The sequence below is a fragment of the Rhizophagus irregularis genome, chromosome 30 (genome assembly GCF_026210795.1).
Source record: "Rhizophagus irregularis chromosome 30, complete sequence".
Taxonomy (NCBI): Eukaryota; Fungi; Glomeromycota; class Glomeromycetes; order Glomerales; family Glomeraceae; genus Rhizophagus; species Rhizophagus irregularis.
The window spans coordinates 2081922-2105767 of record NC_089458.1 but is presented as its reverse complement, the minus strand read 5'-3'; the positions used below and the strand labels follow the sequence as shown (position 1 = coordinate 2105767).

The following is a 23846-nucleotide window of genomic DNA, read 5'->3' as shown; positions in this document are numbered from 1 at the left end:
CCAAATAAGAAATATACACAAAATATTAAAGATAATTTCTTTTTTTTTAAATATAATTAAAAAAAAAACTTACTAAATACTCGGCTTAATATTTAACCAAATGGTTTGTTTCTCTATAGGAGAAATAGGTTTTTTATAAGAAATTTTTATATCTTAATAATATATATATATTTATACAATAATATCATTTTGATATTTTTTTGTAAAAATATTATCAATAATACCGGTTGAAGAATATTGTTAATATTGGTCATGAATCGTCACACTATTGACCAACGGTAACGAAGAATCGGCTGATCGGACTAGTCAATTATGGTTTGTGTGCCAAATGATAATCTTTTTTAACTTTTTTCTTTTTTACTTCTTTTTTTTGTAGATATCGGCTTTTTGGATTGGTAATTTGAACGACCAGGATCTTAAACGAACGAACCAAAATAAAGTTCGTTCTTTTTCTTTGTTTTTACTTCCAGGGGAACGTAATTAACGTTCCCTTTTCTTTTTTAGTGACCTGGACGAACGAACAAGCCGAACACCCAGGAACTTGAACGAAACAAAGGTATATTTCGTTCTTTTTTAGTTTTTACTTCAAGGGAACGTAATTAACGTTCCCTTTTCTTTTTTTTAGCGATCTGGACGAACGAACAAAAAAATTGGTGTATGGCAGTCTGCCAGATGATCAGTAATTGAAAGGGACCAATAAATTAATTAGCATAACGAAAACAATTTTTAAGAGCATTGGATATCATTTAAGGATCTTATAGAAAAGGCTTTAATTTTTAGCGGCGCTGAAAATTTTGATGAATAGTCGTGTTATCGAATTATTAAGTATTATTTGATTCTTGCATCAAATCATACTAATTTTATATAATTACAGAGATTTGTTGGGAAGATTTTGAAGCTCCGGAATGGTGCGTACCTATTAAAGCTAATGTATTAACATTTGAATGGGACGTAAGTACCAAAATACAAGATATTCAAAATTTTAGAATTACCACAAATATTTTTTGCTTGTAATTCTTATCAAAGTTACAGTTGCTAATAGAGCTCAAATTATTAATAATTATACATTTTAAAAATATTCCGCATTAAGTTTAGCATTATTTGAAGACTTTTTTATTTGGTAATACCCTCCCTTAACTTTTCCTCGCCACTTTCATAAACGATAATAAACGATTGTGAACAATAATAAGTGATATGATAGATTGAGGGTTGATCGGGTGGTGTGTGTATTAGTGATATTATAATCAATGGTGTATAACAAAAAGCTAACAAATGATAATAAAATGATAATGATAATAAATGATAATAAACAATTGTGAAAAAATGATAGAAAATAAAAACTCATTCATTATTATCATCATCGACTAAAAAAGGAAAAGAAATTAATAAATTTTGTATTTACGACTAAAAAAGAAAAAAAAATTAATAAATTTTGTACTTACCATTTCGATCTTCTGTATTTTGAGTATTCGTATTCGTATTTTGAGTATTCTGGCTTCCACGTGCTATAAAATATTAAGAAAATCAATAAAAATTTATAATTTGATTAAACTTTTATACTTTACATACCATTCCTTCTATTGTTTCGTCTGTGTTGAGTTTTATTAACACCAATTGAAGCCTGTACAAACTGATCATCTAGAAACATATTAAATCATATTAAATAAAACAATTTACCTCTTTAATATAATCATTTTGTTGATTATGTAATGTTGTTAGATTTAAAAGTTAGCTTACCTGGTTTTTCCCAAAACCGTGTATTCAAATGACTTCAAAATAAATGGCACCAGCACGGCTTCTTGCCCCTCTCGGATCGTTTGCAATCACTAATAATTGATCCTAAAGTATTAAGTGTTAAATAAGTATTAAAATTACTATTACAACAAATTTTTATTAATATTTAACTCACGTGATAACTGGTCACTAATCCATTGAATTTTGTTTGGCACTGTTTGCCCGAATAATTGCTTCCACACCTCTCATTTACTTTATTCGCAACGGAATTCCAGAATCTTTTTCTACTTCTTCCTGCAATTTGATAATGGTACTCGAAGTTTCTTGACCTCCGCTGCTCAATCAAAACTGCGATTTGGTCATCCGACCCACTCCACCCGGCCGGAAGAATAAGTTATAGTGTCGAAAATGGAGGTAGTATTGACATTGATGGTATTGGTATCATTGACGGTGGTTGAATCAGTTGAAGATGAGGACATTGTTTGAAATTTTGTTAAAAAATTGTTTAGAATATTTGGAAACATATTTGATAAAAAAAAATATGTATTGATTATAAAAAAAAATATGTATTGATTATTAATTAGTATTGATTATCAAAAAAATGCGAGAAAGTTCTTGTAACAATTCTAATTATGCCATTCAATTATCATGATATTACATCATTTCATTTTTTAATTATTAGTACAATTTTTAATGTAACACCATTTCAAAATGATTTTGTTGATTCATGATATTATATCATAAAATTCACAAAACAGAGAATTCGTAAAACTCCGTCTCTTGTCCATTAAAAGTGATTAAAATGTCGATCTTCCATTGTTTTCCATCGTACAAAAAAAAAAAATTAGCCATTAAAAGTGATTAAAAATTTTGTAAATTAGGCCCGGTATTATTCTTACGTAAAAATTAACATTTATTTATTACGACTTACTAATGCGAAAAAAAATTAATTAATTTTATTAATTTTACATCTTGGATTGATTTAATGTTAATTTTCAAAAGTTGAATTAATGTTGAGCGCGTTAAACGAATTCGTTGAGCAAAAAATTATGCTTATGTAATACGCGATTAATAATTTTTCATTTGATGAAAATCACGAGACATACTATCTTCTTGCTTATATTATACACGATTATCACTAAGCTTGAAATGGAAATCAAATGTGTCATCATTTTCTTTATTTAGTGTGGCATACTACAAGTTAAATCTTCTATTCAAAGGTATAATCGACAAATATTTTTGTTTTCCTACCGTAATATTTCTAAATTTTGTAGCTCGACATAATATCCTATGAACCGCTAACAGGAATCACAACCTTCTTGAAAGTATTCAGCTTTCCATAATTCGGTATTTGATATTTCTGGCTCCATAAAACTATGTTTAAACCGAATACTAAAAGAAGGTGCAGGTTTATACCACTTGATATATGCTAGGAGGTGAGTTTTCGTTCCTTCTGGAAATCTAAGGGAAGCATGCTCGAAATAATATTGGACTTCACCCGGATAAGCGTCAACTGAATCATCATTAGCTGCTTTCCATTTTGCAAATATATTCGCATTTTTTTCATGGCGACCAGAAATCATAGATCCAAATATTTCGGCGCCAATTTGTAGTCTCGCATGCTGATTCATATGCAAATCCATAAATCCTAACACATCTTCTTTTTCCTTTTCATATAATATTGCATACCATTCACATAGAAATCCTCGCAACTCCAAAGGCATAACGACATTGATATATGATGGGTTAAGCATTTGGCTTGAGGTAATGGTTCAGTGCCATATATTTTGGAAACCATAGACGTATTATGTCTCATGAATAGAAAATGCTGCAGTTCCTCCCTTTCTGCTGCGATTGCTAAACTTCTTACAGCTTTTTTTGGTACAAGAAGATGGAGAGATTCATCTAGAAGGCCAGATGTCCATTTACGTGATAAGTGATAATCCACCAAAGTGTTTTTAAGAACAATTTTCATTAATTCGGGTTCTATTTGTCGGTTACTATTAGGATATGATCCTAAATAACAGGAATTTTTTTAATAAAGGTACTAAAGACAATTGAAAGACACTGAAGTAAATTTACCTATATATTCATTAAGTCTTTCAAACGGGAAAAGCCAAAAACTATATATAGGACCATAATCACGACAGCAATCAGGGATATGAAGTGCGAGATGTATATTGCTTGTTATAAATTCTGGTCCATATGTATATTCTATAAGGTAGGCCATATCTTTTAACCTCTCTTGCGCCTCCTTCAAATCATCATCTGTAATAAATCTTGCTACTAAAAGATTACAAGCTCGAACAAAATGCCCTAAGATCTTTCTATCATTATCATCTAGCATATCCCATAATATAGATGTAGAATAAATCATAATAAAGGTCTTCCATTGATCAGCAGTTAAGTTAGAAAACCCATCATTTCCGATTGCAATCTTTGGAGGAATTCTACCAATGTCAGAAGGTAAATCAATATTATCCATTCTGTTTTGTGCTACACGAAGTTGTTCCATAGTTAATTTTTTTTGGTTTACAAAAATGGATTTGATTATCCATTTTGCAACACCGAGAAAAAGACAATGCATAGGATCCACTACAGCAAATCGTATAGGATCCATGTATGAGCGAAGCACTTCAGTCCATCTTATACCACGTACTTTAAAATGCGCTTCTGGTAGGACTTTCGAGCTTACATTGCAACCATTCATGAGCATATTGTCATGCGTAATAAAAGATCTGCAGGCTTTGTTACCCATTCATTATAGTCTTGCATTCCTCCGTAATGAGTTTTTCTAAATTCCTCGCTATAAGTGGTACGTTTATCACACCTATAGCATTTCATTACTGCAGATCCACGACCAAATAACTTTCGTGTAGCTGGAGTATCAGATGATCCAACAATTAACGCAACTTTTATTTCTAAACCATTGGAAAATTGTGAGTTTTTGGTACTTTCCACCCCTTCCAAAGTTCTAATAACTCATCTACAATGTGGAGCTAGATAATGATTAATGCGTTCAACCCTCTTTCTTTTGGTCCTGTAAGAAGCCCAAATATATAATATTTTCGGGCTTATTCCTTTCTGACCTTGGAAGATTGCAAATAGACGCATAAATAGCGCCAGTACTATGCTGCGTGTAGGAGAATGGTTGGAACCAATCAAGATTAAGGAGAAGAAGACTCAGATGGGTTGTGGCAGTGCTTTGTAAAAAGGTACTACTATCAAATGGAAAATTTTTCCATACCTTACCATCGTAAATATCTGAATAGATATTATTTTCATTTCTTTGAGTCTGATAATTTTAACATGTTCTCAAAATCTGGTCGTTGATATAAAATGCTCAATTGCTGACGAATGTTTGGCTTAGGATAAAACATGCGAAGTACGCAATTGTTGCATCTTTATTTTTTTTGAGAATGGAAAGTGGATTATTGCATTGGTGATTACGACTTGATATTGGATTATTTGGATACTCTTTATACGGGCAATTCATTATAGCAACTTTTCCTTCTTCCTTATATGCAATAATATCTTTAACATTATGCAATTTATGGCAATCGGTACATGCAGCTAATTGCATTTTCGGTTGAAAAATGTTTAACCATATTTTTGCCATATATAATGAGGTAGGAAAATTTTCAAATTGCAACTTATCAAAGCGCATAAGAATTATATGAAAAAATTTTATTAAGGATTCGAAGTGCAATATCAGGCAATCGAAATCTTTGTTGAAATTTAAATAGCCATATTATAATCTCAGTATTAATAGAATCACTTAAGCTTTCCACTATAAATGCTTCTTCATTGTCATTGTCAATCTTAGGAGATGCGAAAAAATCTTCTACATCATCATTCTCCTCTCCTTCATCCACATCATCATTCTCTTCCTCATCCATATTATCTACATCATCATTCTCCTCTCCTTCATTCACATCATCATTCTCTTCCTCATCCATATTATTTACATCATCATTCTCCTCTCCCTCATCCACATCATCATTCTCTTCCTCATCCATATTATTTACATCATCATTCTCTTCCCCCTCATTTATATTATCTACATTATAATTCTCACCAAAATAATTGATTTCATCATTATTTTCAATTTTCGATTCAATGTAGTGCTGGAATACGAAAACATGAAGGTTTTGATGAAAATAATGTTATATTTTCTTCAATATATTGGAAAGAAGGACCAGGATGGGAAGATCCTGATCTGGACTAGATGTACCGGAGTAATTATTTCTTTCGCTTTTTTGATATATTCAATTTTATTTCTGTATTTATATATGTATTATTAACAGATGATGTTTTTTCTTCTTATCATGATGGTATTTTCCTGATTTTTCTAGAATCTTTTGATCTCGATTCCCACAAACTATCATCATACGTATGTTTCTCTTGAGTGCGAGAATCAACTTCTGCACCTTTGCAACGAGCACAATTGCAAATATACAAATACTTTTTTTTGGGCTTTATTAAATCAGCCACAAAGGTTTCAGAGGCTTTCAACTTTACGTTTTTTATTACTCTTTATTAATCCAGATACAGAGTTACATTTTTTATTACTCATTTTTATTAAAATGTATAAAGTATATTTTTTATTCTATCACTTTTAATAGTTAGTAATCAAGACGTTCAGAAACGAGCTTTTAATAATTCTTATCATACATAAGAATTGCACAAGAATTTTATGAGCGCGTTACTTTTACCTGGTGAGAATTGCGCAAACGCGTTGCTACCTCTGAGCCCTTGATCTGCATCCTGAAATCTCTGAAATCATTATAAATTTGCACACAAACAACTTTTCTCGCGTTCTGAAATCTCTACTTTATACGGGATTTTTTTATTTTACAAAATAACAAAAAGATTTTATACTTCGTAACAATGAATAGTGATAATGTATCATCTAGTGATGAATCATCCTCCTCCTCCTCCTCCTCCTCTTCTTCTTCTTCCTTTTCTAAAAGTTCTTATAACACGATAAAAGCAAGTATTTGATTATTTTATATATTATTTCTGCTTTTATCCTATTTACATTTATCTATTATTTTACAGAAAGAAGTGTTTATTTGGAGCGACTCCGAGCTAAAAGACGTATACAGTATTAACTATGAGCTCACATGGGCTGAGCAAAAAGATAACATAGTCACCAAGTTGCTTCCACCACTTTACAAACTCGTAAATAAAAAATATAAAGTCTCGAAATAGTGATTTATTAAAGATGTTATATGGACGTTGGCGATCTCGCCATCGCGTTAGTAATATTAGAAAGCAAGGGGAAGCCCAAATAAAACGTAACAAAAGAAGAGCAATGAAGAATTCAAGGATGCAGGATGTAAATTATTTAATTAACAGAAGCTATTAAATTTAGTTTTTTTTTTAAATTAATTATATTGTGCTTTATAATTAACATTGTTAGAAAAAAAAAGAAGAACAAACGCGGCCAATTACCTAATACAAAACAAAGATAAGTACATTTGCCGATATCCTGAAAAGGATCTAGTTCAAATTTTAAAAGATTCAGGCTACCATTCCGAAGAATGGGAGGAAACCGACGAAGATGATGAAGATGATGAAAATGATGAAGAAGAAGTAGTCACAAAAAAATTCGATATATATTTATGAAAGATGGTGGAGATCTCCTGCTGTATGTATATTTTATTATTTTTTATCAAAAGTATAAACACTAATTTATAGTTTAATTTCTTTATTTAAGCTTCAACGTTTATTACATAATCGTATTGATCCAACGGTAGAGTTATTAAGGAAAAAACCACCAAACTTAAAATGTAAAAGAGTTCTAGACAAAACAGAAACAGTTAGTGTGCCACCTGCCGGCGCACCAAGCTGGTGTTTGAATAGAGAAGCACTTGAAAAATTCAACCGTTTAACCAAAAATATCCCGGATTTATGATATGATACTGATGAAAGCATCATTCAAGACAACAATGGTGCCGATGATGATGTTGATAATAACGTCGTAAATAACAAAAATAACAACAAAAGGAAAAAAAGAAAAAATAAATCTAAATCAAAAAATAAAAAATCAAAAAAATAAATTTTACAATTATTACACTTTTGCCTAAATAGGTTTATCGTCAAAAATACTAATCAGACTTTAATAAAAATCAGAATTCAAACATTTTCATTTAATTTTTTTAAAAATTGATTGATTAAATTAAAAATATCATGGTTTGATAAAGCTATAGATTACAGTTTATTTTTATTAATAAACAAGTTACGGTATTGATTACTTTATTACAGTAACAATTTAATTACGGATAAGGTATTTAATAAGATATCAAAAACTGATTAATAAAATTTTCTATATTAACATACGATAAATTAGATTAATAAGCTAAATACGATAATATTATTTTTTCAAAAAAATTAAAATGAAAATATACACAAATTTTTGTTTTTGGTATGTAAGTCAAATTAAATTACTATACGCTTAAATCATAACTCATAACCCAAAGTTGAGGATTAACCGGGTACTTGCTTTAGATTCAGCGACACTTCCCAAGTCAGATGAGGTGCCACAGGTACGCTTTAAGAAAACTCGCTATGATAATAAGGATAAGTATATTCGAAAATACCAGATATGAATAAACATAGGATACGATGAATAATCTCAAATAGAAAAATAAAAAATAAAAAAATAAAATAAAATAAAATAAAAATATAAAAAATAAAATAAAATAAAAAAAATATTTTCAATTAGACAAAGCATCCTCGTTCCTTCCTGGAATTCTCATTTGACTAAATTATTATTGTTTGTAATTTGATCCATTTGAATCCACCATAAATTGCCAGACAGGGCGAACCCTTATTAGACAATTATAGCTTCATCACCAAATGGCTGCGATGTGTTTAATGATATGGCAACCTGTTTAATTCATTTTTAAATGAGCAAACGTGGCCATAAAACTCATTAAAAAGGTAGGCTACAGAGTGCAATGCAACCTACCTAACCTAACAAGTAGGTCTAAGCGGTTAGGGAATAAAATACACCCTAAACCCATGCAGTTGGTATGGAAATAAAAGTTTACAAACGGAAGTTTCAGACTGTGCCTGACGACAAAATGGGTGAGGTGCAATCAGGATTTTTCCTCTAATCCAGCCCGGAATTATAGAGGCAACATTGTTATCGTACAAAGCACATCGACGAAAACGTCTCTCAAAGAAATTAATCAATAAAGAGTATACTTGGGCAATAGCCGATCTTCATCGTCACCCTATAAACTCCAAAAGGACAGGGATCAGCGCAGGCATTTTGGCTTACGTATCTCTTTAAAGATTAATTAAATTGAAAGATAAGATCCAAATTCAATATGACTGAATCGATCGCCTCCGGTTATCAAACTTCCATCAGAAGTGATCGCTAGAATCAAAGATACCAATAATCACCCTTATCAGTAACGATCGAACTAAAGATGTTAGAGAAATAAAATCCGTCATTTATATGGAATTAGTTTGTATTACAATTTTATTACGATTTGGGTAAAAAAAATATCTCCTTAAAATTTATTTTTTTTCAGGTATCCTGGCTATATGGAAAGATTCCTAATATGGTAATAGGACAATACACCTTATACGCCATTTTGCAAATTCAGTGTAATAGTTTACAAAGAAAAAAAGGGGAACGTATTTATTTTTTTGCCATGAGAAATTTAATTACAATAAGTGGATTTCAGAAAATCGCGGTAATTTGAATAATTTGTATATGCTTTTGATAACGGGTTTGAAGTTTAGGTATTCTCTGGCCGCACTCTTGTATTACTATGATCACTGAGAGTTGGCTTATATAATAATCTTATCATTCAATATTTCCTAAAAAAGTAAATAAACATCATCTATTTATAAGTATTCATGATTTGGAAAAACTCCGTATGAAGTTGTGAAGATAAATGATACTTGGATCAAGCACTCCATAGCAATTATCTTTTTTCGTACACTGTATTACATTTTTACAAAATACAAAGCGTACAAAGCCAATACCAAATAGACAGAAATCAGTAGCTGTTTTCTATACTACGATAATATTAAATAAACACACAAATTTTTTTAAAGATCGTACAAATATCGGTGACCGATATATATTAGATAACGGATCGGTGACTAATAGTTTGGATATCGGACACTTGGTAATTTACATTTTTTTAACCATATTTGAAATTTGCGCATTATGTGACAAATCGGGTACCCGATATATTGTTAATATGTAAAAATGCCCGATATGTACCTAATTAGTCACCGATATATAGGTACCCGATATGTGTGAGATAGATCGTTTTTTGACCTGTGTGTAATGGTGTTATGAAACAATAATAATGCTATTTTCTTTTATTTTTTAGATTTTTAGCATTCTCTTGAAGTGGAATATGGTAAGTATTGTTTGGATGGATAGTTGTGTAATGGCTAAAGATGTGTCAGCAATACCCTAATTGCGGATTAATTGCGATTTGCGATATTGCGGAACATTGCAGATTTTGAAGAATAATTATTCACAAATCCGCAATCGCAAATAATCCGCAAATAATCCGCAAATCTGCAAATAATCTCAAAAATTATGATTGACTGTAGATCATTTTCACATGATCATTTTTTTTGTAAAATATTCCCACTGAAGCGAAAAAAAATGTTCTCGCCAGAATACGGGAATATTATTTCCAAAATCCAATTAAAATAATAATAATATATCAGATTATTCAGCCATAATCAATACATTATTTTAACAATTATATATATCATTGTATCAAAACTCATTCTATCAAACGTATCACAATATACAATTACGTATCAAAACAATCGCTATTATTTGATCAATTAAATAAATATCAGTTTTTACAGTTTTTAGTACTCCAATTGCTTTCTTCCCTCTTCATTTTAAAAATAAAAAATAAAGTATCAGCTTTTAAAATATTGAATAAATATATTAGAAATGTCAAAAACACCCTGTTCAGTTCTCAATTCAAAAATTCGTAAAAAAGTTTATTTACCTATCTTACTAAAGCTTAATTTCAACAGCACTTTCTCTTGTTTGGACAAAGATGGATAAAAAAATTGATTCGTGTACTTTTGAGCAAGATAGAGTAAGAATGTTATATAAAAAAAAGAAGGTTGTATATATTTTGATCTGGAGGAATCGTTGTCAAATTTTACATTTATCGATAAGGTATATGATAATTTTGTTCCCTTCCCCTTTATTTTGTTTCTGTCCATTTTTCAGTTTTGGACAACTTTGTCCACTTTTTTTTTTGACTTTGTCCTTTTTTTTTCGTACTGGACAACTTTGTCCATTTTTACTTCAGCTTTTTTTTTTTGTACGGACAACTTTGTTCACTTTTTTTTTCCGTGTTTTGTCCACTTTTTTTTTTCGTAGACAACTTTGTCCACTTTTTTTTCACTTTTTTTTTCATCTCTGGACAACTGTAATTTTAATTTTAATTTTATTTTTGTTTTTTCAGGATAATCTGGCTGAACTTAAGCATTACAAGTCTCTATATGAATTATATAAAAGTAAATATGAATTAGTTTTGAATCATAATGTTAGCTTAGAGGTAAAGTATAAAAATGATATTAATTTTTAATTTATAAAATTTATATCTTACCTTTTCTTTATTAATTTCTAATAATAAAACAAATTGCAAAAGTACTCTACTCCAGTAATGGCAGAAAATACGCGTTCAAGTGACACAGCTGGTACAGCTAATACTGATTCTAATATTGATGAATCCTTAAAACAATTGTTAAATTATTCAATACCCGAACATGCCCCCTTTGAATCTTCAACATCAACTTCTCACTCATCATTATATCGCGAGTCTAATAACTCAGAACTTGCCTGCATTATAAACTGTGATTTGGCAATGAACAATCTCACAACTTTTGATACAGCAGAAAATATTTGGGCAAATTTAAATCTGCGATGTATTGAAAAATTTGGTAACCAAAATCACATAAAAAATAATATACTATTTCAGATATTACGTGGACCAGCATGACATTACCAGCTTATCGCAGCTGGAATGCGATGAAAGATTATTTTTATTATATTGATAACTGGATGACAAAAATTAATAATTTCTGTAAGTCATATTTGTCAATCATAGAATTATTTTTGATTACAAAACTTTATAATAATTTACATCTTAATTTTATAGGTAATAATAATTCTCAGACTGCTGATATTTCAAATTCAGACTCTATAATAGGAGAATCGAAGCTACCATAAAAGTACTGAATTGAATTCACCTCTACGCAAGCGCCACAAGTAACTAATGAAAGTGCCAAATTGAATTCACTTTCGCAATCGCTACCGGTAGCTAATAAAAGTGCCGAATCAAATTCTCCTCCACAAGCGTTACCTGTAGCTAATAAAAGTGATGAACTGAATACGCCTCCAGTAGCTAATGAAAATAATGAATTGAATTCACCTTCACAAGCGTTACCGATGGCTAATAAAAGCGCTGATAATGAAAGTACCAAATTGAATTCATCTATACAAGCTCTGCCGGTAGCAGTACCAGAAAAAGTATCAGTAGAAGCACCGACAACAAAGGCACCAGTAAGATCACCCACATTAAAATTAGCAGAAAAAGTACACGGTGCAGAAGTGTTTGTAGTAGTAGAAATACAAACTTCAAAAATGAAAATGCCGGTGGAATCACAAGCATTAGTTTTAGAAGTGTCAGAAGAATCTCAAGAACTAGTATCTACATCAACATCATTAGTAAAAAAACGTAAACTTAACTGTGTTGAAATTTCCTTGGATGAGGATGTTGATGAAAGTGACCATGATGATAAAACTATTATGAAAGAAAAGTTGAATTCTGCCCAAATGCTTTTGTTTAAAAAGAGAAAGAAACTACGTGATATTTTGTTAGCATCAAATGATGAGTAACTCGTTACCTTAGAACTATCAAAAACTTCAAGATATTCAACGCCTTGGCTGAATTGTCAATGGCTGAAAAAATTACAGTTGTCGACGAAAAGTCCGCTATGGACAGAATTAATCAATGGAAAAAACTGGAGTTATGTTGTGAAAGCCTTGTGATAGCGGCAGAATCTTTCAATTTGCTACATTTAGCATCATTAGTTCAAATTTATAATGATCTTTCAATGCTTGCTGAAAGATTAGAAATTAAAAATACAAAATCCTGGGTGATCTCTTTTATGCGAAGTAAGCTTAATATCGATCAAAAAGCCGAACAAAGAAATAGGTTGGGATGCGACATATTGTGCAAGTTATTTAATGATGGAATAACACCTGCGCAGTTTGCGCAAGCAGGTTGTCGCAAGTATGATTTTTTTGTAAAGCAAAAATATTATGATATATTTTTGTCTCAAATTCCCACTCATCAATCAATTACTTTAAGCCAACCAGATGAACGTATTTCTGAAATTATGTTGAATCAAGATTTCACCATACTAGAAAGAAAAAGTGATGTTGTATTTAAATTGAGTTTAAGCGAAGAATTCAGAGATTTAAGGGAGAAGTTTAAAGGAAGTGAGTATATCGAATGGGCATAATACAGATTATTGTTTTTATTAATTATAATACAGATTATTATTTTTATTATTTAGATTAAATTGCAGAACGTAAAATTAGGTATACGCAGTAGATTATGAAATGCAAATTGCAAAATTTTTATTACAATTAAAAAGTTTTATTTTGGGATTTATAATTCTTTTTTAATATTATGTAAAGTGGACAAAATTGTCCAAAAGATATATTACGTAAGTTGGGATAAATAATTGTACGCAGCATATAAGATATAACAAATGATTTAATTCTAAAAAATAAAAAGATATATTACGCGAGTTGATAAGTGGACAAAATTGTCCAAAAAGGTATATTACGAAATAAGTAGATAAAATTGTCCAAAAAGATATATTACGAAATAAGTGGACAAAATTGTCCAAAAAGATATATTACGCGAGTTGGGATAAATAAGTTGGATAAAATTGATATTTATGCGAGTTGAGATAAATAAGTGGACAAAATTGTCCAAAAAGATAGATCGACTTTATAATATTTAGTATAAAACGTACGTATTTTCAAAGTTCAAACTTTATCTATTTTTTTTTTTTTGAAAATACTTTAACTTACTTTTTCTGGTTAACCAAAATTCATTAATATTCTCAAAATGTAACTATGTAAGTACGTGACTCAACATCCCTGAATACTCCTAAATTTAAAACTGAATTATTGTTGACGAAATATTTCACGCTTATTTTCATCATTTCATTTTTCGTTAGTCATTTATTTTAATATTTTAGGTTCCTAATTTTTCTTTGATAAATGACAAGTTCAGAACCTTCAGAAAATCCAAGAAAAGAACGTCATTTTACGGAGGTGTGGAATGGACATATGATAAAAGGAGTACAGAAGACAAGAGGACACTACACTGCAACATGTAGCTATTGTAACTTTTATTGGAAGGATGGGAAACCTCACGTTTTACATGAGCACTTAGCAAATCATTGCCGAAAATATCCGCAAGAAGTGTCATTACAGTTCGCAAAAATTGTAGGTAATGAAATAGCAGAGAACGAAGATGATGATGAAAGCGACTCAGAATTAACAACTAAAAAACAAAGGCTCAATGATGGCCAAACATCCATCCGATCTTTTTACAAGAATAAAGAGTTAGAAAAAGGATATAGTAGGACCCCGAAAAATACATATGGAAGTCATAAATGATCGGCAAGATTTTGGCCTAAAATAAGCAACTTTTCAGGGCCAGAATTATGATAATGCTGGCCAGTATCAAAACGGACAATAAAATTTAGGCCAGCACTATCTAAAAAAGGCAAGATTTTCATGAAAATTTAGGTTCTTTTTAAGCAAACTCAAATGTGACCTTTTTATGTATTTTTTGGGGTCCTGAACTCCTGATATAGTGATGAAATATATCGTTCAATAACGAAAGCATTCGTAATGTGCAATATTCCTTTTAGCATAATTGAAAATCCTTAGTTTATCGATTTGATCAAAACTTTACAACCAGGATATGATCCTCCCTCAAGGCAAGTTTTGAGTGGTACTTTATTAGAATCTGAAACATCTCGCGTAAATATACGCATTATGAATGAATTAAGTGCTGACAATAACTTTACTATTGGTAAGATTTTTAATTTAAATTAAAATGAAGAAATTTTTGTAAAATATTGACAGTTTTGATATGTATTTATATTCATTAGCGATGGATGGTTGGACCGATCTACATGGGAATAGCCTTTAGGCATTCATGTTAATGACTGGGTCAAGGAAAGAATATCTTTTAGTAAGTCTTGAGGATCTTTTAAATATTCGCCATACAGGAGAGTATTTATCTAACGTTATTGAGGAAGTTATCAATAAAGTGGAAGCCAAAAAGTTTGTTGCTATTGTGTCAGATAATGGCTTGAATGTTGCAGCAGCACGTAAGATAATTGCTAACAATTACCCAAATATCATTAATGTGCGATGTATCGCGCATTGCGTAAACCTGATAAGCACGTCTATTGTAAAAATAGATGAAGTTAAATATATAGTGAGATGTGCAAACATTCTCACAAAATATTTTAAAAATTCTACCCTTGGATCATCATGGCTCAATGAAGCAATCAAAAGTAAAAATATTGAAGGCGGAGGGCTGAAGACTTACGTAGAAACAAGATGGACGACTGTCTATGAATATGTACATTCTGTGTGGAGATTAAAAGATGCTTTACAGCACGTATGTTAATAAGATGAATTATTTTTTTTTTAAAAAAAAAAAATTTAATTTTATTTAAATTAGGTTCTGGAAAATCACGAACACGAAATTTCAAATCAAGCTATTAAAACTATTTTGAAAAAACAAGGGTTTTTTGATGATGTTCACGTAATATCGGATATTTTTAAACCGATAAAAGAAGCAATTCTTATGCTTGAAAGAACGTATACTATTTTTTTTTTTTTTTAAAACTTTATTATAGATGCGATCATGTCTTATTATAATCACGCTTACTTACATATATAAACTTACAAAATATAAGATAAACAAATACATATAAGAATTAAGCATTATGAAACAAGACTACTTTTCATAAAGAACAAGTCGACCTGTCACCTAAACGATCACATCGTTGTTAAAAACCATGATGCGACCACAAATTCAAAGGTGACTGTCATGATCTACCTAAAAATTTGCCCAATGACCACCACGATGGAATGCCAAATCATTCCATTTATTCCAATTACTTTTTAACATATTACAGCCAACATTTTTAACACCCACTTCAGTGCGTTTACTATGTGACTTAGCTTTTTTATCTTTAACGCTAATACCACACCGCTTTTCTTCCTTTATTTGTAACTCATTCCTTGGTTCCCAAATAAGCACTTTGAATTCTAATAAAACTCTCCCAGTTATTTGTTTCAGTACCTTATACAACAATTTTTCTTCAGTTATTTTATAGCACCTTAATAATTCTATTAACTGACAACTAACTTGATTTTTTATTAAAAATGTAAAATTATATAAGCGTCCAATATCCCACATACCAAGCTCATTGAAAGAACGTATACTACATTGGCAGATTGTTACCTTTATCTCCTTAGAATTGCAACCTTTTTTAAACAAATGCCAATGAATGATTACCGCTCATTAAAGAATTCTTGTATTAAAGCCTTTAATGAGTGGTAATATTCAAAATAATTTTAGTTTAATAAAAACTAAATAACTGAAGTAAGTAATCAAATTTCTTTAATAGATACAAAGAATTTGACAAAGATATTTACTTATTGGCTTTCTTTCTCCATCCGCAATATAAAGGTATTACTAATATAAGAAAAAATAATTAAATAAGATAAATAATTTATTCTTTATAAATATTGTAGGAGCGGGTATTCACAATACTCAATTTGAACATATTCAAAAAACTGCGCTTAATATTTGGAAGAATTTGGGTCATAAGAAAACTTCTGGTTTAGAACTTAAGGCACAGCTTCGCAAGTATTTGGACCAAGATAACCCTTATAGCGCACCATATTCAAATAATGATGGGCCTTTTCAGTGGTGAAACTTAATAATTGATGGGCGCAGCTCATTATCTCGTCTTGCAAAAATTGTTTTTTCAATAACGCCACATTCAGCCAGCTGCGAATGCCTTTTTTCAGCCCTTGGATGGATGTTTGGTAAAAGGAGAACAAATTTAAATGTGCAAACCATCGAATGTATGTCCAAAATTTATACTCATAATATTTATTCACTTGCAAATAGTAAAAGATCCTTGAATCACATTGGAAATAGCATATCAAATGACGATGTTCAAAAAATGATAGATAATTTATTTGAAGAGGGAGACATATTAAATGAGAATGAAGATGAAGAGGAGGAATATGAAGAGCCACCCAATATACAAAAAGAAAGTGTTGACGAGATGTTAAATATCAAACAAGTGATAGATTTGGGACCGTGGGTGTATATTGAATCTTCCGAGATTCCATTCATGTTTAATAATAAATATGATAGTGAAAATGACGACGACTGGAATCCAGAAGAGATTGTTTAGTAATAATAAATTGTAATAAAAACAATTTTATTTTGTAATTACTAATAAAATAAAAATAATGATGATCCTCTACTCGATAAATAATAAAAAGTGGACAATTTTGTCCATTTTGAATCATGTTAATTTAAATATAACCAAATTTATTTATATACTAAAAAGTGGACAATTTTGTCCATTTTGTAAACTCATGAATTATGTTAATTTAATCTTTGCAATTAAATATAACGAAATTTATTTATATCTTAAAAAGTGGACAATTTTATCAATTTTGTAAAGTTCATGAATTATGTTAATTTAATCTTCGCAATTAAATATAACGAAATTTATTTATATACTAAAAAGTGGACAATTTTGTCCATTTTGTAAACTCATGAATCGTATTAATTTAATCTTCGCAATTAAATATAACCAAATTTATTTATATCTTAAAAGTGGACAATTTTGTACTTGATTTAAATTTGCGATAATGTAAATTATTTGCGGATTTGTGAATTATTTGCGATACTATACGGATTTGCAGATTATTTGCGGGTTTGCAGGTTATTTGCGATACTATAAATTATTTGCAGGTTTGCAGATTATTTGCGGGTTTGTGAGTTTGCAGGTTATTTGCGGTACTATAAATTATTTGCAGGTTTGCGAATTACTAAGCGCAATTGATTTTCAAAACCCGCAATATTGTGGATTTTGGAAATCAATTGAGGACCCATCTTTAGTAATGGCATTATGAAATAACAACTAACGGCATTCTTCTTGCATTTTTTAGATTTCTGGCTTTCTCTTGAAATGGAGTGTGCAGTATTTTATTTTCAGGTAAAGATGTGTTACTGACTGTTACATATTTTAATCTATAAAGAAACATACTAACTTTTCTTTTCTTTTTTTTTCTTTAGGCTAAGATGAACTGGACTTTGAATGTAAATTAAAGAGAAGGGAACTATTTCTTAATATTTTTTCAGGTTGTTAGACTTTTGAATGAACTAAAACCTTCGAGAGAAGATTGAAGCAGGCAGATGATGGTAAAACCAATAACAAGAAAGGTTGAATTCAAGTCCAGGTACCTGAAGGACATGCGAAGTCAAAAGAAATTTTTGTAGGATATGTAATTCATGTTAAGAAGGCGTAGTAATAAGTAGGAAATTTATAACATTGTTGATAAAATTAGATCCAACTAAATTAGTTATAGAATTTTTACTTATTTTTTACATCCATGTATATATAATTTTTATTTTTATTCTTTATATTTTTTAGTATGGTAGCATATTATAAAGTAAGACGTACTGTTTAGATAATGATGTAGATATTAATGACGTAAAATATTCAATAATCTGCCGAATAATTTAATGGATGATCTGCAACACACTAAATTATCCGGCAGTTATTAAACTTTTAAAGCTTAATTTAGACTTTAGTGTAACTTTATAGACTAAAAGTTTAAATATGACCATTATTAACTGATTGCGTTTATATTTTTCTTTTTTTTTTACTTCATAAAAGTTTTACTGCTTGTATATATATTAATATTCTTCAATATAATCTCTTTAATTTATATATCATAATATATAATAAATTTTTACATGGCTAGTCGAAATCAAGGTCGAGGCAGAGTTAGAGGCCAAAGTTGAAATAAAAATTTCAGTAAAATTCAGTGTAAAAGTCATAGTCAAAGTAAAAATCCTGATTTAATAGAGGTAGTGGATAAAACAATAAATGATGAGACTTTGAATGATAAACATAAAAGGTCAATAGCATCAAGTTCAGATGATAGTAGTAAGGATGAGAAAACCAAAAAGAAAAATCATCATGATTACCATTATTAGAGCGAAATAATACTGGACCTTTTCATTTGTCACTTTCTACTCCTACTTTACAAAAAAATACATTAATTTTCACTCCAAAATCAACTTCTTTTCCTAAGTTACTTTTTTCATCAATTCAATGTAAAAATACTACTAAAAAAACTTTAATTCATTATGTTCTAATGATAAGTTTGAAGAGAATGATGGTAACCAAACTGATGATTCCAACAAATCTTCTCAAGTTTCTGCAAATGAAAAGGATTCAACCTTATTACACACAAATACAAGTATTTTTATTTACAACTCTTTATTTTTTTTATATTTGTGTATATGTATTATATTAGAAATTAATTTTTTTAGCATCAGATTCTCGCATATTAATGAAAATCCTTGAAGTTGTGATGCAGAACCAAAAAGACCTTAAATTTCTATCAACCAAGGTAACGGGATTAGAAAATGATAACAAAACTTTCCAAAAAGAATTAAGTGAAATTAAAGATGCTATTTGGTCAAGTGATAAAAGTTTAAAAGCAGTATCATCAAACAAAAAAGGGCACGGTTGGATTGATGTAAGTAATACTAAATGATTATCATAATGCATATACGTTTTCTCATTAATAAACATTTTATTTGTTAGGTTTATATTTCATATATTACTGAAGACTATACAAATATCCAACAAAAGAACAAGTTAAAAAGGCTTCCTTGCGTATATTGACAAAATTTCAAAAATTAAACTAATAATGATATCTAATGAGTGGGATTTATTATTTGAGAACGGTATACTTTCAGCAGTAAGTTATCTATTTATAAGTTAAGTTGGTCTGAATGAAAATTCAAGTGGAATCAAAATAGAAAAGAAGTCTATTTTAATCAACTTCAGGTATCTTATTTAATATTTTAATAAATATTGTATTTTGAATTTGCGCTTAATTCTTAACTTATTTCATTATTGTTATATTATCATAGAATGGTATGCAGAAAGATTAGGTATAATAGAAAATTATTATATAAGAATATATAGAAAAATGTATAGTGGTGCTAATTAAATTTGTATTTTTAAATAAAATTATTTGCGATTTTATATATTTTTAAATAAAAATATTTATAATTGAAAGTGTAATTTTACGTATTTTAAAATGAAATATTTAGTGATTAAAAGTGTAATTTTGTGTATTTTGAAATAAAATATTTTATAATTAAAAGTGTAAATTTATATTATTTTTAATATATAAATATATACAATATTCTTAAGTTTTGCACAATATTTTACATAATTTTATATTGTTCATGGTCCCTATCACATTAACGTAATTTGCTCCAAAAGCCTATTCAAAAATCGATCCTGCGAATCATATAAAAAGGTGATGTCCTGGTTAATGAACTCTTTTATCTGTCTTGCGCAACTAAAGCAAAAATCAAACGAAAAATAAAACTTACCATTATTAACATCATCAAAATCAACAATCAAACGAACTCGCATATTCCGCCAAGTTATAATAAGGTAGGTTGGCGGTTAGCTTCTTGAAACATGTCATCACGATGTTAATCTATTTTTCCTCCTCTATAGATGTCCCAAAATAAAACGGACATATTACATTTCTTACTATATATCAGCCATTTTGATCTTCGCCGAGAAAATCACTGACCATCATCACGCGTATAATAGGCGCAGTGAAATCACTCACATAAATCTCGTCACATGCCTTAACATCACGCTCATTTGGCGCAGTGTGTCTAATGAATTTGGCGCAATAAAAAAACAGAATTACCTTTATTGTAATGCATTAAGTAATAAATTTCAGGCGGAATTGTTAATAGTAATGGTTAGTGTGAATCGGAAATAATTTTTTTACCTCAGTTGCTAATCTCCAGAACTTATGCCGTAGATTCGAAATTACTTAATTTCGGAGAAGTTTCATTACGGGGAATATTATTCGGGGAATATTATTTTACATAAACTGTGTGTTTGGGAGAGATATAGATAGACAAAAATTCATTTATTTCGAAAATCTAGTGTAGAAAAAGAGTATAGGGATGAGAATCTCATAGTTAGAAATATTAGCAATAGAAACAAATTTGCTATAGAAATTTATCTGAAATCTGAGAGAGCAAAGAAATAATTTGATGCTGGGACTCGCATTAAATGGCCTAATCGCTTCCGGAAATTTTTTTTCTGAAAATGCTCATATTAATTGATATTGTGTTAACTTCTTGAACGTGCAAGTGAATAAATAATAAAGTGTTTTGTTACCAACATCAGGCATTTATTTTTTAATTTCATGGAACGCGAATGCGCTGTAGTATGGGGGTATGTGTGTGTGTAGACTACTGTTTTTTGTTAGCTACAGCAGACGAGTGACGATACACCTCCCGGAGTCGAAAGTCCATAAGCCTTGGAGCCGAAGGTCTGTTGGCGTAGGGAAAGTGTGAAAGACATCGCAACCACAACCACTTCAAGAGCGGAGGTTATCAAGCAAGCAAAAGCCCTCAAGATACAAAAGTTACAGTGCCCCTCGTCAATCTCCTTTCATCGATACACCTCCCGGAGTCGAAAGTCCATAAGCCTTGGAGCCGAAGGTCTGTTGGCGTAGGGAAAGTGTGAAAGACATCGCAACCACAACCACTTCAAGAGCGGAGGTTATCAAGCAAGCAAAAGCCCTCAAGATACAAAAGTTACGTGTCCCTCGACAAAAGGGCTATGTAGCGATGTTCGTTACTGTATTATCGTATTATCTCGTATTTTAATTTAATATACAGTATGGGATCATCTTACCACTCCCTCGGCTATATGTTTATGGTAACACAGGTGACATATTATGCGGGTGACAAATAGAGATCAGACTACAAAAAAATTCAAAGTCGCTGAGATAAATATAAACAACGCGAACGCGGCAGTTACGTGTACGGTGACGGTTAGGCATCACACCTTTCCGATATTTCCGATACAAGTCACATTTCAGAGACCCGGGAAAATTCCATTTTTATAATAAATGAATAAATCAGAATTTTTGCTGTATTATGGAATAAAACGGAATTTTTATGATTTTTAACAATTTTATTCCGGCACGTGACAACTAGCCAATCATTATTGCATATTTTATTGACTATATCGTGATAGAAGTCTAACTAAAAAATGTGATTTTGCAATTTTGTAATATCTATACAGTTTTTGACTAAAAATTATTGTCGTGTCACTAGCGCAACCTAAGTTGGCCTGCATTAAGATGTAGGCCGGCTAGAATTATCAAATGTTTCTTACTATAATTGGTAATTTTTTATCGGAATAAAATCGGAATTTTTTTCGTTATCGTGATAAAAATTTGCGATTTTAATATCGGAATAAATCCGGGTCTCTGTGACACATTTGCTGCCGAGTCATGTGTGTGAATATATTTTTCTTAAATGATCGTCTGAACTTCGAAACGCGTACTGACTACTAAAATTTAACTCTTGACATTCGGATATTGTTAATTGCTACAAGTTATGGATGTAAAGGATTTCGTGGCACCAAAAAGTCATCTGCATGATGTCTATATCACTTAAAGTCCAATGAAAGAGTGGCATAACATAGATTCTTATGTCTGCAAGTTACTGGAGGATAGTCTAGGATTATCAGCAAATGATTGTTTCGCAATTTGTTGTCGGAGCTTGAGTTCGTTATCAAATCAGGTTTCGAATTGGCCAAACAGTGTTTCCAAATACGCCTCCGCGTTACTTTCAAAATGGAAAGGTTCTGAAAAACAACACTGGCTTGATCTCGCAAAAAAAGCCATCCAGCGTAAACGTGACGATGAGAAGATTACAGCTAACAACGCTGAAATTCAACAGAAAGAAATTATTCAGCAACAACGAACCACTGTTTCTGCTATTAACTTAGTTACCAAAGAAATCGATGAACTAGCATCACGTGGACAAGAGACACGAACTCCGGAAAATAAGGTATTTGGTAACGCGTAATAAAAATGTCTACTCACCTTTCGGAGGTACTACAACAAAGCCATCACGCGCAATAAATTAACTTTTTCTTAGATCTGTAACAAAAGTATTAAAGAATCGGAAAACAATTCACCAAATCATGACGAGTTTGATCCATCTGATACAGTTGACGATAACGATGACGACTCTGACTATGCTTATAGTTCGGAATCTTCGTCCTGTGAAGAAACAATGGTTACAAAGTCAGCTCGTAAGTTGAATAGTGACGAAGAAAGTATTAAAGAACCAGGGAGCAATTCACCACTTTACGACGAGTTTATGAAAGAGATGAATAATACCGAAGAAGATTATTCCGATTCCGATGAATCCGTTAATGATAATAATGAAGATGATCCTAATGACCCTGATTATGTTTATAGCCCATCTTCGTCCTGTGAAGAAACAAAGGTCACAAAGTCAGCTCGTAAGTTGAATAGCGACGAAGAAACCCCATCAGCCAAACGGGTGAGATTATGAGACCTTTAAATTACTTCTTGATAGCAAGTCATTTACTAACATACATGTTTGCTGTGAACTTCCAGACAAAATTAAATGAAGATACAACTTCAGATACTGTATCTAGTTTAAATGAGGTTAGAGACAATAAACAATTACTGGACCGTTTTTGTCTTTTCAACCATTTTTTCAAAAGTTAAATTATTTTCAGAGTGTGAATTTTGATTACGGGCTCAGAAATTACGAAGAGGGAATAATTATTGATTCTGAGCTGGCCCTTCAAGAAACAGATGCGTCTCTTTAACGAGGATATTTGGAAGAAATGGA

At 30.5% G+C, this 23846-nt stretch overlaps 6 protein-coding genes across 6 annotated transcripts; 5 read left to right on the top strand and 1 right to left on the bottom strand.

Moving 5' to 3' along the window:
- Window positions 1–10793: 10793 nt before the first annotated feature.
- OCT59_021866 (uncharacterized protein) lies at window positions 10794–12646 on the top strand (the record flags this gene model as incomplete). Its single annotated transcript, XM_066146804.1, has 4 exons — window positions 10794–10835; window positions 11211–11303; window positions 11397–11688; window positions 12009–12646. 4 exons carry the CDS (start codon window positions 10794–10796, stop codon window positions 12644–12646), a joined length of 1065 nt encoding a protein of 354 aa, XP_066005908.1.
- Window positions 12647–12705: 59 nt separating this feature from the next.
- On the top strand, window positions 12706–13275 carry OCT59_021865 (uncharacterized protein; the record flags this gene model as incomplete). The annotated part of the gene is made up of 1 exon (XM_066146803.1): window positions 12706–13275. The coding sequence occupies one exon, from the start codon at window positions 12706–12708 to the stop codon at window positions 13273–13275; it is 570 nt and encodes a 189-aa protein (XP_066005907.1).
- Window positions 13276–15911: 2636 nt separating this feature from the next.
- On the bottom strand, window positions 15912–16274 carry OCT59_021864 (uncharacterized protein; the record flags this gene model as incomplete). Its single annotated transcript, XM_066146802.1, has 1 exon — window positions 15912–16274. One exon carries the CDS (start codon window positions 16272–16274, stop codon window positions 15912–15914), a length of 363 nt encoding a protein of 120 aa, XP_066005906.1.
- Window positions 16275–16407: 133 nt separating this feature from the next.
- Window positions 16408–17286, top strand: OCT59_021863 (uncharacterized protein; the record flags this gene model as incomplete). The annotated part of the gene is made up of 3 exons (XM_066146801.1): window positions 16408–16414; window positions 16613–16790; window positions 16995–17286. 3 exons carry the CDS (start codon window positions 16408–16410, stop codon window positions 17284–17286), a joined length of 477 nt encoding a protein of 158 aa, XP_066005905.1.
- A 2179-nt stretch (window positions 17287–19465) lies between these two features.
- OCT59_021862 (uncharacterized protein) lies at window positions 19466–19803 on the top strand (the record flags this gene model as incomplete). The annotated part of the gene is made up of 2 exons (XM_066146800.1): window positions 19466–19654; window positions 19723–19803. The coding sequence occupies 2 exons, from the start codon at window positions 19466–19468 to the stop codon at window positions 19801–19803; spliced, it is 270 nt and encodes an 89-aa protein (XP_066005904.1).
- Window positions 19804–22637: 2834 nt separating this feature from the next.
- OCT59_021861 (uncharacterized protein) lies at window positions 22638–23823 on the top strand (the record flags this gene model as incomplete). The annotated part of the gene is made up of 4 exons (XM_025333954.2): window positions 22638–23027; window positions 23118–23528; window positions 23606–23656; window positions 23731–23823. 4 exons carry the CDS (start codon window positions 22638–22640, stop codon window positions 23821–23823), a joined length of 945 nt encoding a protein of 314 aa, XP_025167929.1.
- Window positions 23824–23846: the final 23 nt, after the last annotated feature.